This window comes from Myotis yumanensis, unplaced genomic scaffold (genome assembly GCF_028538775.1).
Source record: "Myotis yumanensis isolate MYYU_CA2020_CCGP unplaced genomic scaffold, mMyoYum1.0.hap1 SCAF_12, whole genome shotgun sequence".
Taxonomy (NCBI): Eukaryota; Metazoa; Chordata; class Mammalia; order Chiroptera; family Vespertilionidae; genus Myotis; species Myotis yumanensis.
Window position 1 is genome coordinate 26,573,769 of NW_027223763.1, and position 16,704 is coordinate 26,590,472.

Sequence of the window (16,704 nt, forward strand, 5' to 3'; positions counted from 1 at the left end):
ATGTGCCCTTGGCTGGAATCGAACCTGGGACCCTTCAGTCTGCAGGCCAACGCTCTAGCTACTGAGCCAAACCAGCTAGGACCAGTTGGGTTTATTAAATTTTTTCCAAGGTTTAATGAAAAAAATCAAAATGCTAGATAATCCCTTAAATTTGTATGTTATTTTACAGTGCAATCTCATTATCTTAGTTAAGTCTCAACACCATATAGGAAACAGACTCAGAAATAAGTTATTTGGACCAGGTTCTATAGAAACAAAATCCAAACCTAAATCTAATCCCAGGTATAGAGTTTTAGCTAATGTAGCTACTTCTGGAGGAAATGACCAGGACCTCTAAGATAATGGTTTCCAAACTACTTGTCTGCGCATTAGAATTGCACAAAAGCCTTAAAAACTATGGATGGTATGTGTTGCATCCCCCCGCCCCGAAATTGTGATTGATTTTAAAAATAACTGCTGAAGGTTGCCAGGTGACTTATGTTCAGACAGATTTAGGAACTGCTACTCTAAATAACTTTTTAAATACAACTATTTTAAGGGAAAACTTCAAATGGAGGTAAGTACACCTTCAGTAAGAAATCACTAATTTTAAAGTAGACTGAGATGATAAATCATGAAATACCAAAATATAAAAAACATATTTTTAGTTTTATTTTAGCCATGTTAGGTTATCCATAAGCTGTGAAAAGCTATGCTACTTGGTAATAAACCCATTGTTTCTATATACTACTTTGTAAGCTTGACCTCTAGGGTTCACATACCTCAAATCAGTTATCTTTTGTGCCTTAAGAAGAAAAAATGTCAATCAGAAAAGTTGTATCTGTCACATATAATACATCCTATGGTCATCGATCGTCACATTGTCATTAGGGAATATTTTTTTAGGGGTAATTACAGGCAACCAATGTCATATTCTTCACTGTCCTCCCTCTGTTTCCTTTAGAAAGTGAAAGGAGCTACATGAAAGCAAGCATTCAAACCATCCGAAATAAGACAAATTAGACTTTAAAAAAAATCTTGACATGAAAGGAAAAAGGACCCTTAGGCCTGTAGGGCACAGAACTGCTGGAACACAGCCAGGATGTGAGGGTCTAATTCAGCAGTGAAGAGCAGGTTCTCCAGGGTCACCATGTACTGCTGGATTATTTGGTGATGCTGTGGACACAAAAGGAGCATATAAGCAATCTTCCAGAATATTCCTCTCAGCAGCCCACCCACGTTGTGAAATGATGGGAATAACGGGCCCCTGAAAAGCCCCAACATTTGTAGAGGGAAATGAGGATGTTCAATAACTTTTAAAAAATGCAGTTCTGACCAGCTTCTATATAAATGCATTCATGCCTCATTAGCGATGCCTGCTGCTATCACTATTAGACTAGGTTAAGCTGGGTCTCTCTAATGAGAACAAAACAATATGACTTTAATAAAAGTAGCCCAGATAGGGATTGACCTAGGATGATTTTTTTAAAAGGTGGTATATGTTACAAATAGGAGTAGCACAGTTGCTACTGTTTAAAACCATGGTTCTGAAATGTAAGAAAAATTTTGGAATCTCTTTGTAAAAGAAAAACATTAATAGAGATTAATAGAGAATTACCCAGTGATCTATTAATCTTTTTAAAATAGCTAATCTTTTAAAAATAGCTCATTTGTCCTATTGGAAATCACTGACTTACTAAGCCTATGTTAGAAAATGAAATCTTTTCTATGTGTACCTATATAACTTGAATATACTCAGAGATCCCAAAAGAACTAGGGGTTGTTTTAATTGGCAATAACTAAATCTAGAGAGAATTTTTATTTGGAGATTTTAAAGAACTTTTTTTCCTTTTATGACTTCTAATTCAATAACTTTTCTAGAATAAATGAGGATTTGGGCTGTTAGTTTTGGAAGACACAGAATTAGTTCCACTCTCCTACCAAGCTTTAATGTAACCTTGCTTTTCTAAGGGCACTGTTATCATCAGATTTAAGGACCTTTGTTAATATAATTACTATTCCCTGAACATTTGTTCTCTGCATTTTGTATTAAGCTAGGCTTTCTAGCAGAGAATGGCAATTAGGAGTTGGTGATAACAACCAATTTAAGCCTAAATATTCTGAGCAACAGTAGGAGCAAATGGAGAGGAACTGAAGTACTTATGGGTATTATATAACCTTCTGACAAATTTTATGATTTTTAAAAATGTAGTATCTTTGCAGCTGAGAATAGTGATATTTATTATCTAATCAGATTCTCACAAACCTGTAAGAAGATCTGCTGGAGCCTCTCTATACAGTTTTTATACCACGGTGTTAATATGCTGGTCCCGTCCGTCTCACATCGTACTAAATGCTCAGTCAAGATCATGATAAAGCGCTGGAAAGGGGTTACAGAGTTAGAGGTGTTAAGAGTGAAATTAATTCTTCAGAAACAATCACACTTTTGACCAAGAGACCGTAAAGGTGCTCTCTGTTCTGCTGTCTTTATGATATGTAACTTTCATAATTCAACAAATACTGTTTACAAAGGCACACCAGTAATAATGTGAGTTAGTACATCCTCTTTGACAATATGTAAAGACCTTTAATGTCTAGATTACTTAGGACATAATCAGAAATGTTAAAGAGGAATCTATGCACAAAAATGTTTATCAAGAAGAAAAACAGTCATTAAATGATCAATGATTGGGCATAATGAGAGAAGTATTTAACATAAACATTCTCAGTTTTTAAAGCCTGGAAAAATGCTCATGCAAGAATGCTGAGTAAGTAACACAATTTGGAGATATACATGGTTAACCCCAAGTGCTCAGCTTTTATTTCCTTTGTATTTTTAACTTTTATAACTACAAATAACATTTTTTAAACTAAAGGAATATATATTTCTTTTTACATATCAATGACCCAAGCCAAAATACCTGAAATATGACAAGGAAGAGGTTCTTTTGTTCACTCTGGGCGGATTCCACTTTTTCCTGCAGTCTTTCTATTTGCTCTTCAAGAGCCCCATCTTTCCTGTCACTGCTTCTGTCATCATCATCACTTCTCTACAGAAAGCAAAGGAACAAAAGGAAAATGCCATTTAGAATGCTACTGTATTAAATCCCATCAAGTAAGGGAAATACTTTATTCTGTCTGATCAAATACTATTTGGAGACTTGTATTCTATTTTTTAAAGTATGTTTTTATTGATTTTTTTAGAGAGATAGAAACATTGGCGGCTGCCTCCTGCACGGCCCCCCCAGGGATTGAGCCCACAAACTGGGAATGTGCCCTGATGGAAATCAAACTGGTGACTTCTTCATTCATAGGTTGATGCTCAACCACTGAGCCACATTGGCTGGGCTGAAGGCTTGTGTTCTATAGGGAAAGTACTCACCCCGCCCCCAGACATCCCAAAGTCCTAGGACCAGAGAAATTGAGTGGCACTTGAATAATAGCAGTGGGAGTGTTTGCTATTATTAAACAGGAGTTATGCCTTTTACAAGATAATCCAATCGGAGGAAATGTTTATCAAATTTTTCCTCTAGTCAAGATGAAAACAACTTTGAGCTCCTGGAAAATGTACTTGATTCTTGTTATTCATCATAGCTATGCTTTCTGAAGTAGCTGTGAGTCCAGAATTACTACTGAACCATTGCTCTTAGAGGGTTACATTCTTGGGGAGCCTCTTGTCACATGTTCATCAAATAATTAATATATAGCTTTGTTTTATGTGTTTCTTTTTAAAGATATCTAAATCTTGCCCTAGCCAGTTTTGTGCAATGGTTAGAACGTCGGTCTGTAAACCTGATTCCCGGCCCCAGTTGGGGTACATGTGGGAGGCAACCAATCAATCAATGGGTCTCTCTCTCCCTTCCACTCTCTAAAACCAACGGAAAAAAGAGGATTAACAACAAAAATACATAAATCTTACAAATAATTATATACAATATATTGATTTCAGAGAGGAAAGGAGAGAATCGTTGATCAGCTGCCTGCTACATGCCCCACACCAGGGATCAATCCCGCAACCTGGGCATGTGCTCTGACTGGAAATTGAGCCATGACCTTCTGGTTCATAGGTTGACCCTCTGAGCCATGCTGGCTAGGCTATAGTATTTCTCTATACAGAAACACTAGCTGAGAAGGATTTAACATTTTCCTGACTCTTAGTAATATGACTAAATTTCTTAGGCTTTCAGCCTCTCGGAATGCTGACCACTTCCCCGCCCTCCACTCCCCCCACCCCCCCCCATCCCCGCACATTAATCTTCACCTGAGGATATTTTTTCTGTTGATTTTTAGAGAGGAGAGGTTTTAATAAACCAGTCATCATCTTGTAAGTCCATAAATTTAGCTATTTTTCCATAGCTTTATCACACACTACAGATAATACTTTTTGATGGAGCTTCCTCATATACAGATTGGTAAATTTCCTCTTCCTTTTTCTGGGTGTACATTGTTGATTCATGAACATTGGATTCACAACCAACAGCACTGTAAGTCATGCCTGGACAAAGCTAATCTAACCCATGTATTTTCCCCATCAGGCACATCATGGCCTCCTTGTACTTAGGAACACTAGACAGCCCTTCAGTCCTATGCTGGGGACCATTTTAAACAGTGAAATAACCAAAACGCCAGCATAGAAGGAAAACAAAAAGTACAAATAACGTGGCACTAAATAACACCATCAAGAGGACACTTTAAAATAGGAGAACTGAAACAAGGCAGAATTGAGTTGTTCAGTCTCAGCTGGGAACAAGCCCACTGGGCAACTTGGAATGTCCACTGCTCTGCATATGTCTGCCATGATCAGGAAAGCACCGTGAGTATTGAGATTATAAATAAGTTTTAGTGAGTAGGTGAGTTTGTAAAAATAGAAGCTCCAAATAAGGACAGAAAATGTATTCTTATAACTCTGCTATTTATTCAACAAAGTAGATGACCAATAAAAACCGACAGTGCTTTCCAGTCATTAATAAATCTCTATCTGCCCATTTGAGCAGTAACAGAAAGGTAGCTTGCTAATCTTTCACCCTCTAATGGGACACACAAAAACTGGCAGGCCCTTACATAGCTCAAGAGGCTCATCCTTGTAATAGTTGATAAATGGCTGTCTGACAGGCAATTCACAGCAGACTGTTTAAGACTCTGCTGGCAATGATGTGCTCAATATACTTCTGTTAAGCTTTAACAGTTGCCTTCTAACTTACCCTGATGAACTTAAAGAGTATTCACCAAGGTTATTTTTGTTTGTTTTTAAAGGCAGAAGTCATGATTTTACAGATTAAGGGAATAGGCTCAGATGTTACATGGCTTTCCCAGTGTCACAGCCATCAAGTGGCAGAGCCAGAAACTGACTCCAGGTGTGTTACATTCCAAGATCCTTTTAGCAAGAAGGTAGGCAGCACCAAATTTGGAAAGCCCATTTCTTTCCAGGTAACACTCTATTGGTGAGCCCCGTCTATGAGAGCCTCTTCTATTCCCCAAACAAAATGATCAGAACCTCCTCACTCTGCTTTTATCTCTAACACACCTGTTTTGGGGTCTGCCGAATTTTGAATATTTTCAAAGAGTTTCTGGTGTACGTTGACCTTTTATGAGTAGAAACAAGACTTACCCGTTTGTGCTGTCTTGCGAGTTTTTCTTTAGCTTCATCCAGCTCTTTCTGTATCTTCAGAACGTGTTTGTTCATCTTACGAATTGTAGAGTGCAGGATTTCCCAAACAAACAATCTTAAAGTAAAATGGCATTTGGTTACTGTATGCTAACCTATGCTTACAGAAAATAAGACCTCTCAACTTTTATAACCTACTCATTCTTAACGTCTGGTATAGCCTTCCACTCTTTAGGCAGAATTAGTCATATTGTCCCCATCAACATGTAAGCATCTATCACTACCCATTAGACCAGTGATGGCGAACCTTTTGAGCTTGGTGTGTCAGCATTTTGAAAAACCCTAACTTAACTCTGGTGCCGTGTCACATATAGAAATTTTTTGATATTTGCAACCATAGTAAAACAAAGATTTATATTTTTGATATGTATTTTATATATTTAAATGCCATTTAACAAAGAAAAATCAACCAAAAAAATGAGTTTGCCATCACTGCATTAGACTCAGGTGAGCTTCCTGAAGGCAATACTGGGTTCTTGTCATTTTTCTTGTTTCCACTGCCTACGAGATACACACATTGAAGAAATGTGTGCATATTCATTGAAATGAAATGGCAAGCCAGAAAAAACATGAACAAAACTACATGTTCTCATTTAAACACTAAATATTGGAATTTTCTTGAAATGAAGACCTAATCTGAGGCTCATTCTACATGCTTTATACTATTTAGCACACAGCCAATTCTCTTAGAACATTTAAGAAACTCATTAGTTGATAATAGCTGTAAACTGCTGGGCTTTTAAGAGTAAGATAAATATTTCGCCCTAGCTGGTCTGGCTCAGTGGATAGAGCGTCGGCCTGCGGACTGAAGGGTCCCGGGTTCGATTCAGGCCAAGGGCACATGCCCGGGTTGCAGGCTCCATCCCCAGTGGGGGGTGTTGCAGGAGGCAGCTGATCAACGATTCTCTCTCATTGATGTTTCTAGCTCTCTCTCCCTCTCCCTTCCTCTCTGAAATCAATAAAGAAATATATTTTTTTTAAAAAAGAGTAAGATAAATATTTGTATGTCAGCTACCTTATCAGCAAATTGCTAAAGTACCAGAATCACCTTGTAGGTGCTTTTAAGTGACTTCTTAACTACTTTTCTGTCTATAAAGTAGGTCTCCTTACCCCAAGACATAGAAGAATAGTACTTCCTTGTACAAATTCTGACTTGGATGACAGTTTTAAGTGGAAGATTGTCTTACTATATGTTTCGAATGTTAGCAGACAGGATTAAAAAAAAGAGTACTTTAACTCTGGAAAGGGTGGTCAGAGAGAACTTCGCAGAAATAGCTGAGCTTGGACAGAGCTCTTGAGCAATGTATCCATTCAAGAATGCATGTGTTTGAATTCCAGCTCTGCACTCAGCTATGCAACTTTGGGCAAGCTACTTAAGCACTCCGTAACACTTTCTACTTTGTAAAATGTGGAGGATAATGTAACCTCTTTTGCAGTGGTGTTGTAAATGATCTGCAAATGTAAATCACTCAGGATAATGGCTAACACATACTTGGGTAGTCACTTTTTTGCGACTTTGCAAGTCTGTTGCTTTCATTTGTGAATGCCAACTTAGCCAGTATGATAACCTTAGATCATATCCTTTCACCCTAAGGACTCAGTTTATTTCAGACCAGTGTCCTCTGCCAATAACAGACACAATGAAAAGGATAAATGCTTAGTGTTTAAATTTTTATGTCTTTTTAAGTAATTTCCCTTTGTTCCCTGTTTTGTGTTAATTCCTGTTGTCTGAATCCTGATCAATTATAAAGATTGGGGACTCAACTTCATGAATAAGAACCAAACTTAATGAAAAGTCTCTTTCCTTTAGGGGGAAATGGGTGTAGAATGAACCTTCTGCATTAAATCCAGGATTTTTATGACTGAGGTGAGACCTCCCTCCCTCACAGGCACCTGGGTGTCCACCAAGCTTCCCTCAATTCTCTAAGGATGTATATTTAATCTGTGACTATTCTCCCAGTTCCTAGTGTGCATTCTAGGTCCCCAATGGAGCTGGAATTCTTTTCCGTGTTCCATTGTCTAGCAAGACCCTGACACACAGCCTGATCTTCTCTAATAATCTAGATCCTTATCAGCATTTCTACTTGACTGGTTGAGTCCTGATTCAGCTTACACGTGTGTCCCTAAGAGACACTGCAACCTGACTGGCTGTATTTCCACTGCCCGGGTATCTGACCATTAGTATATATTAATATCAACCTGGTTTGGATCAAAATTTGTAGCTAATGTGTAAGAACACACAAAAAACAATTCTTAGAGAATAAGAACTTTGTAAAATAATTCATATTACCTAATAAAGTCACGAGATAGTTCTGAAGAGAAGATCCAATTTGCTACTGCAGCACAGTCAACAATCTGTGTACGAATCATCTTGTCTACTAGTACAGCAATCATCTACAATGAGAGAAGAATTCTTAGGATAAATCGCACTTATACATAGGCCATAATAATCCCACTGCTAGAAAAGTAAAATAGAATGGTTGTAAGACTTATTCTGCCTTCTCCTTAGCTCTGGTACTTATTGCAGGAATACTATAACACCAATAAAGATTGAGCAAAAAAAAGAAAAACTCTGAATGGTAACACAAACTTAAAAAAAATTTAGATAATACCACTCTCACACTTCAAAAATATAGAAATGTTTTATCATAAAAATCTTAAATGTATTCTGAAACCTATTTAAATGCCTCTGTATAACTCATGGTATAAAAACAATATATTAAGATTGAAAAATCTGGTGTGTGTTTGCAGAAACTGGTTAACTATTTCCTACCCTATTGGTAGAATCTTTAAGCAAGATTTATACTATTTAAAATGTGTTGAGCTCTGGGTGTTTGACTCAGTGGATAGAGCGTCGACCTATGGACTGACGGGTCCTGGATTGCAGGCTCGATCCCCGGTGAGGGGGCAGCCGATCAATGATTCTTATCATAGATGTTTCTATCTCTCCCTTTCTCTCTGAAATCAATAAAAATATATTTTAAAAAATGTGCTGGTATTATAGTCCCAAATCATAATACTTGCTCTTAAAAAAAACCCTCAACCAAATATCATTAATTCACAGCATTAAAAAAATTACATAGATTTAAAAACCATCCTGTAGACCAGCCGTGGGCAAACTACGGCCCGCGGGCCGGATCCGGCCTGTTTGAAATGAATAAAACTAACAAAAAAAGGATCGTACCCTTTTATGTAATGATGTTTACTTTGAATTTATATTAGTTCACACAAACACTCCATCCATGCTTTTGTTCCGGCCCTCCGGTCCAGTTTAAGAACCCATTGTGGCCCTCGAGTCAAAAAGGTTGCCCACCCCTGCTGTAGACAGTCAAATGTCATGTTTACAAACTGAAACAATGGTAATAAATAGCCTTGTTTTTATACCCTATACAATCGGAGCCTCAACATGTATAATTAAGTAGTTTTTACCTGTGGATGGTTCCTCCAGACCTCAAACATAACTCTTAGAACATGTAACTTTCCTTCATCACTTTCAGCTAGAGTTTTGAAGACTTCATGAAACCTTTTGATAGTGGGAGAAAAAAATACCACTTAAAAACTTATTCATTAAGCATTTTACTGTTTCAATGACTTTTCAGTATTAATTTACAGTGCAAAATAACCAAATGTTAACCATTAAGGATATATAGAAAAGGAATGATTAGAAATTCAGTTTGTATGTAATTTGTCACAAAATTTTAAGAGATTTACAATATACCATTGTTAGCCCAGGACTACAGTTTACTGTGTATCTAAGAATAAGTGAGGTCTAAGGAATCATCTCCAAACACTGGTGATGTGTTCTGTGTGACTCACATTCTGTGGGAACTCTGCAAATAATATAGGCTGAGACAGGGCGAGGAGGTCAGTTTCTCTGTTTGGCTGGAGGAATATCTGTATGTTCTAATTCTGGACTGACGAGTTAGAAAGCTTTCTTTAGATGTCAAACTGAGTGGCTCCCAAAAATGCAGTGGACTCTCATTTCTGCTTAAGTTTCTTTAGGAAGATGTCTAGACAGGGTGGGAGTTTCTTGACTATATACTAGTATATGACTGTCCTAAGGACCCAAGTTTTCCACTGGTTTCTCTAAAGGTCTATATAAAAAAATGCATTCCATGTATATATGTAAACTGTACACACAGATGACAGAAGCCATAGGACAAGGATTTTAGTTACCACAAACCAAAACCCATTGTATCAAGTTACATTGTAATACTAAGATCTTCATATTCAGCAACTGTAGGTAAAAATGACTATTCTGCTGGTATTCAAGCAAAGTTCAAAACCTAAAGAAAGGGGGTGTGTTCTTGTTACACTTACTTTGCAAGAGCACTGAAGGAATGGCTGAACGACTTGGCTGCCAAATGTAGCAGAGTCTGCACAAAAACCTCTATTTTCAATGGGTTAAAGCTGAATCCTTCATCTGAAAAATATTCCATAGTAAGACAGAACCTAAGTATAGCAATTCCTTGGTCCCTCACCTGGAATGCTAAACAGCTGGTGTGCTCACATCTAAACACCAAGTCAGACATCCACGTAACATCTGTGAGTACTAACAGGCAATAAAAGACCACCACTGATTTCAGATACTCAAGATACAAAACTAAGCATAATCGTAATTCTTCATTTTTTGGCTATTTCCCTAATTTTTCTATGTGATCCATTTCTTTTATAAATATCACATAGATTTCCTTGTTCTTATCTCTCTATATGGTAGCAAGGTAAATTCTATAATAATAAAAGCATAATATGCTAATTAGACCGGAGAGCCAAATGACCTTCTGGACGTCCTTCTGGACGAAGCCGGGCTTGCAAGGGCCAAGCCCCTAGCACAAATTTCGTACATTGGACCTTTAGTATATTAATAATAAAAAAAAAATTACAGTAAACTCTAAACACTTCAGTCTATGTCCTAAGAAGTCTGACAATGTCTAAATTTAATATACTTTTGACTTAGGCTTTCTAATTACATTTTCTCTAAAATCCTAAGTGTCTTAGAAAAATCCAAACAAAATCCCAGTAGTAAATAACCCAAAGACCATTAATGTTTTATTTTGATTAGCCCTTTTTTTATGCACGTCTTATTCAGATCTAATAAAAAAAATTTTTTTCTCCTGAAAGTTACCTAGTTGTCGCAGATTTTCATGTTTTACTGATTTGTCTGTATCATTTGTTCATGTGGTTTTCAAGATGTGTTTTACATGTGATAAGGCAAGTCCCTCTCAACACTTGTCTTATCCATTTATTGATTCAAGGAAACTTATAAATTATTTTGCCAACTTTCCTATTCTTCTCCAAATACCTAGGGATTTTCACTGGAATTACATGATACATAGTCAGTATTAAACATTATTATTATAACAGTTTAATTTGGAGAAAATATCCAACTTTGTAATACACCAAATCTTCCCAAACCTCTCTAAAGTGAAAGCAGGGAATGCCTAAAAATCTTTCAATGATAGTACTATATTGATTGTGCTTTGCATTTAGTTTATATACATAATCCAAGCTATTTCATAAGGATGTTAGAATCTCTTTTTATATAAGGGAGAAAATTCCTAGGTACTAGGTACAACTGACAGGCTGAACAGACTTCAAAGGAATATAGTGATTTATGAGCATCTAATGAGATTTAAAAGGAGCGCATGTTGCCAGAGTTATGTTCATGCTCTAACCTGGCCTATACATAGTCCTCTCAAGAAATATTTAATTCCCTTACCGTCATCATCATCCTGGTTCGGATTTGGTACATCTTTCAGAATGCTGAAGATTTCATCACTGGTTGCTTTACTTTTAAAGGCAACAGCTAAACAGAGGGCAACCGAATGTCCAGGAAGAGAATCTATGCACAGAAAGGGGGGGGTGGAGGGAGGGTGTAGGTCAGGTTTTAAGATTATTCCTGCAAATAGTTAAATTAACTGAGACACTAAAAACAATAGTTTTTTTTTAACAGAATACTCTTTATCCCAAGATCAATATTTAATCTGTACAAAGATAACACATGTGAAAGTTACATTTAATAAGTCAAGGCTTTTTACCTAAAATAAGGCATAATTCTCACTTCAACACTTAAGAACACTTCGCTAACTGAAATTAGCAGTACAAGGTGTGTTGATCTTCTTCAGGGATGAGAATGAAGGGAACTGTGAATACAGTTAAATAGTCCTTTGATATCCTCAAGTCCCTAGGCTTCTGTAAGCTGCAAAGCTGAGAATCAATATATTCCTCTTTCAATTCTGCCAATTCCCCTTTCCTGCGATAGAGCAAACTGAGTTTGGGTTTGAACAAGATGAAGGCTGCCAACTTAAAGTTTTTTCTTCTTTTTTCTGAGTCCATACACAACCCAGATGTTCATGAGCTGTGTTTACTACTGGTTAATATCTATCAAGTCCTTACTGTATGAAATTTGTGCTAGTGTATGCTGTAAGGCATCACCAGAGCAACACACTTTTAATGTAAGGTAGACGAAGGTAACAATTAAAAAGGAAGTTCTGACATAGAATATGAGTTAGTAGGCACTTGGAATGAATAAAGTAAATTACAATAGGTCACATGTACTTTGTGCTTTTCCTTGAAACTGGGAAAGAAAGTAAGTGACAGAAAAAAGAATCCCTGGAACCAAGGTGTCTATATTGTGGCTGGGGAACCAAGATATTCACAAAGGGAAGTAGCCACAAAGCAACACAAAACTGGCTTGTTGAAGGTTAAAAATATTTAGTCATGGAGGTTGGTCTAGACCAGTGGTCGGCAAACTGCGGCTCGTGAGCCACATGCGGCTCTTTGGCCCCTTGAGTATGGCCATGAAGTTTTAATCGCACTGTACGTGCGGGCCCGCATGTGGTATTTTGTGGAAGAGCCACACTCAAGGGGCCGCAATTTGCCGACCACTGGTCTAGACTCTAGGAAGGGAACAGGGTCCAAAGATAGAAAGGGCTTTCCAGCCTGGGGCAATAGCACAAAGACAAAATCAAGAACCAGAAGGATGGAAAAAAAGGAAGTGGGCCTGGCTAGAGTAGAGTTCCATGTGGGACGAACTGACAAATGAAAAAGCAGGAACAACTGTTAGCAGGGCCTTTAATGTTAAGCTGAGTTGTTTCAATGGGAAAGAAGGAAGCCTGATGTTTAACAAAAGTCCTTGATATTAAAGACTGTCTTATAATTCTGAACCAGTACAAGGCAGAACTCAAAACTCAGCACTTCTAGGTGCCTCATCAAGCTTTGCTCTTTCAGGAAAGCACTGTGGTTAAGAGCAAGGCTGCTCAGTCAGTAAACCTGGACTTGGATCTGGGCTCCATCACTCAGAAGCAATTTCACTCTGGCTTTGCCTCTTTGAAGCATTTTCCTCATTGTAAAATTGATATAATAAACATACCTATTTCTCAGAGTTGTTTTAAGAATTAAGGAAATATAGGAATATATTCAGCCATGGGAGTTTATTTCATGGATAACAAGCATAGTCTGAGGTGTAGGTGGAGAATAGGGAGTGCAGTTCGAGGGCAAGAGAGAGGAGCAAGTTTCAAAATACAAAGAATCTACACAACATGAAATGGAAGGCTCATGGAGGAGCTGTGTTTAGTGCCATCTGAAAAGACTGACTTGGAAAAACTCCACACCTAACTCTCTACCTTACCTTCATTAAGTGTGAAGCACAAAATGGCATATCAAATTATAGTCCCTCTGGCTTATAATGCAATCTCACTGGTCAAAACATAGTGTATGTATATATACTGTGCTCCCACACCCGAACTGGTATCAGATGATCAAGTTACATCTCGATTTTAATAAGTTCTGGCTATAAATTCATCTTGCTATGCTTAGCAATATTTAACATAATGTCATGACTATAACGTAATAACCAGTGTTAAAAGAAAAGTTACAAGCCAGTAATAACTAAGTGTATCACAATGAATCTTCAAAATGATGACAGAGCAGCTCCACCTGGTTTTGCTCAATGGTTAGAACATTGGCCTGTGGACCTAAGGGTCACAGGTCCAATTCCCAGTCAAGGGCTTGTACCTCAGTTGTAGGTTCCCCAGCCCCAGTGGGGGCACGTGTGGGAGGCACCGATCAATGTCTCTCTCTCCCCTCTCCCCACTCTCTTTCACTCTAGAAGTCAATGGGAAGAATATCCTCAGGTGAGGATTAAAAAAAAAAGGGCAAATAAAACAACAGTGGCTAGTAACGGATCACCTTTCAAATAGAGAAAATATAAACCCAAGAAAGAGTTGACCTTTTCCTCAAATATAACTGATGTCAGAGAATACTTGCATTGTTACTTTTTAAAGACAGGGATTTATTTTATTACTTACTGCTACTTTCATCTCCATACTTGTAAATGCAGGTTGGGTTTGCAGGACATAGAACTGAGAAGGTAGGAGGAACAATATCTAATATACGCTGATGATAAGACAACCTACAATACAAATAAGAGCTTCAGAAATATCATTCATCAGTCCCATTCTTCATTAACATCCAACTTATTTGGAAAGTCACAATCTCCAGCACCCTCCCAGTATAATGCCAACTAATAAAAGAAGGAACAATGGAAAAAGAGAAACATCACTTAGCAATCATCATAATGGTGGCAGGTCAAAAGAGTTGCCAGTGGAGGTTTGGTGAAGAATAGGGTGATGTGGAGGTTTGACGAATAGGATGAGTATAACCTCAGAATATTTATTACCCAAAAATCAATTACAAAGGGAAAAATGGTGAATTTAGGTGGAGAAGCCTGACAGATAGAGACATGACCAGGTAGTCAAGGTTAACATCTCCAGTGGTGGGATGCACTATGAAGAGCAACAACAATGCAAGACTTGAGTCTGGTCATGAGGACACAGCAGGGTGACCCAAGAAAGTGAGGCCTAGATTCTTTAAAATTGGTAAGGACATGAAAAATAGAATAATAACTGTTCATCACTGAGGAATGTGAAGATAATGACAACTAAATGCTGCTACATGTGTTCCTGGATAGGATTCTGAACCGGAAAGAAAAAAAGGCATTGTTAGGATAGCTGGCAAAATTTCAGCAGCATTCATGGACTGTATGGTAGTATCTGTACCAGAGCTGATTTCCTAATTTGAAGGGTGGTATGTTGATTGTCTTTGTTTTGGGGAAATATACAATGGATGGTTTAAGGTGACGAGATGTTATCTGCAGCTTGTTTCCAAAGGGTTCAGAAAAAGACCAATGTAATGGTGTACACATCGAGGAGAAAAAGGAGTGAGAACTAGAACAAATGTGGTAAAATGTTAATGAGGGAATCTGGATGAATAGGATAAAGTTCTTAGTATATTTTTCTCAAATAACAAAACAAAACAACCTTTTGGCTTAATTCACACAAAATCCAGATGTTATAGTTGCCTAATTTTTTTCAGCTTACATCTTGATTAAAAACTAACAAGGAAGAGGTGCAGGTGGTTGGATTTTAAAAATTACATTCTGGACATAGACCACAAATGCAGAAGAGAAAAATCCTCCCACAAAAATTAGGAGACCTAAGTTAAGGAGAAAACACAAAGAACTTACCTCATACATTTTTCTAGAACTTCTTTTACAAACTTTGGTTTGGGACTATCAGGATCTTGAGTAAGACAATCTGACCTAATGAGGAAACATAGTTTTCTAAGTTCTTACACTGAATCTGTACTTATACCTAACTTGTACTTAGCTAAAAATAGATTCTACCTAAATTATTTCATTTATGTATATAAATATAAAAAATAAACTAAATCTTTTAGACCATGAAGATTTTTATGTTATAGTTTTAAATATTAACAGTATCTTTAAAATTATGGTAGATTATAGAGAAAGGAAAGCTAAAATATAATACCACTTACCAATCTTCCCAGCTCCAACGGAACTGGAAGTTACTTAGATGATGGGAAAACCAATTAATAAACCTATACAGAGAAGAGAGAGGAAGGAGCACAAAAAGATGAATGGTTACAGTTTATACCAGGAACTTATGTAATCCTTCAGACAAATAAAACCCTATGTTATAGAGTTAAGTTACAAGCATATACCCCTATCTATAGCTGTATCTTCTGCCACTTATCCTTTTCTCTGCAAATCCTGTACCTCATCTTCTTAAAAAAAATAACAATTTCCTATCTCACTCCTTCTAATAGTGCTATCCTTTTTTAAGTGAATAATAGATATGACTTGAGTGCCTATTTTGTGCCAGGCACCTTATATGTTTATATAATTTAATAACTTCTGAGAAGTATATTATTTTTCTTATTACTTAAAACAGTGGCAAAAAAAGATTAAGTTGCAGATAAAACATTTTATAAATGGTAGAGCCAAAGCATTGTTTTTAACCATCATGACCATACTCTTTCACCACAAACAACAAAATATATCACTGAAGCTCCCTTGCCTCTAAAAATATATCTAATCTAACTAGATAGGAATCACCTTAGCAAACTGTATAACGCTGTGAAAATTTTAAGAGCCCAATAAATATTTGCTGAATGAGTAGCATAACTGGGATGCCCAATACAACTGGTAGTTTTACTAATTAGACTGGGGGGGAAATTCAGAAGACACTTTCTTAAAGTACATCTCTCATGTAGCTCTAATTTCAGTCACTGAAATTAATCAAGATAGTAGGTCAATGACACAGAATATCCCTTACTGATAATTTTCAGATATGGAATTTGAATAATGGACATAAAAGATCATGGAAATTGGAGAAATATTCAAAACCTGTCCTGATCTGATTTGGGAAGCTGACAAAGGTTAAGAAAGGTGGTACATAGATGTCATTCAAAAGAAGACAGTGGGCATGCAATGGCCACAGCTATAAATATCCAATATGGTCATTTGTATAAACAGTCTTGAAGCTGGAGTTATGTTGAAGCTAATTATTTTAGAAAGATACTATGTCTAAATAAAAATATATATGTGCTTATATATAATATATATATAATATTGGACTCTACTTCTACATAGAGGTTAGCATAAAGTCTACTATAAAAGCTTACATACCCAATAGCAGTGGGAAAAGTGTAACAGTACCAAATCACCAAACAAGTAAACAATGAACGAAATTAAAGAA

At 37.0% G+C, this 16,704-nt stretch overlaps 1 protein-coding gene across 3 annotated transcripts in view; it reads right to left on the reverse strand.

The window, feature by feature from the left end:
- Positions 1-629: 629 nt before the first annotated feature.
- NCBP1 (nuclear cap binding protein subunit 1) overlaps positions 630-16,704 on the reverse strand; it is a 43,515-nt gene continuing 27,440 nt past the window's right edge. For all 3 annotated transcript variants that reach the window (XM_070431108.1, XM_070431110.1, XM_070431111.1), the window contains 11 exons: positions 15,482-15,544; positions 15,171-15,245; positions 13,954-14,057; positions 11,364-11,486; positions 9,965-10,067; positions 9,074-9,167; positions 7,935-8,038; positions 5,588-5,702; positions 2,901-3,029; positions 2,246-2,359; positions 630-1,155 (listed from right to left, as the gene is read on the reverse strand). In XM_070431108.1, the coding sequence (XP_070287209.1) occupies positions 1,042-1,155; positions 2,246-2,359; positions 2,901-3,029; positions 5,588-5,702; positions 7,935-8,038; positions 9,074-9,167; positions 9,965-10,067; positions 11,364-11,486; positions 13,954-14,057; positions 15,171-15,245; positions 15,482-15,544 (1,138 nt within the window). In that variant the 3' untranslated portion in view covers positions 630-1,041. The remainder of the gene's footprint in view (positions 1,156-2,245; positions 2,360-2,900; positions 3,030-5,587; positions 5,703-7,934; positions 8,039-9,073; positions 9,168-9,964; positions 10,068-11,363; positions 11,487-13,953; positions 14,058-15,170; positions 15,246-15,481; positions 15,545-16,704) is intronic.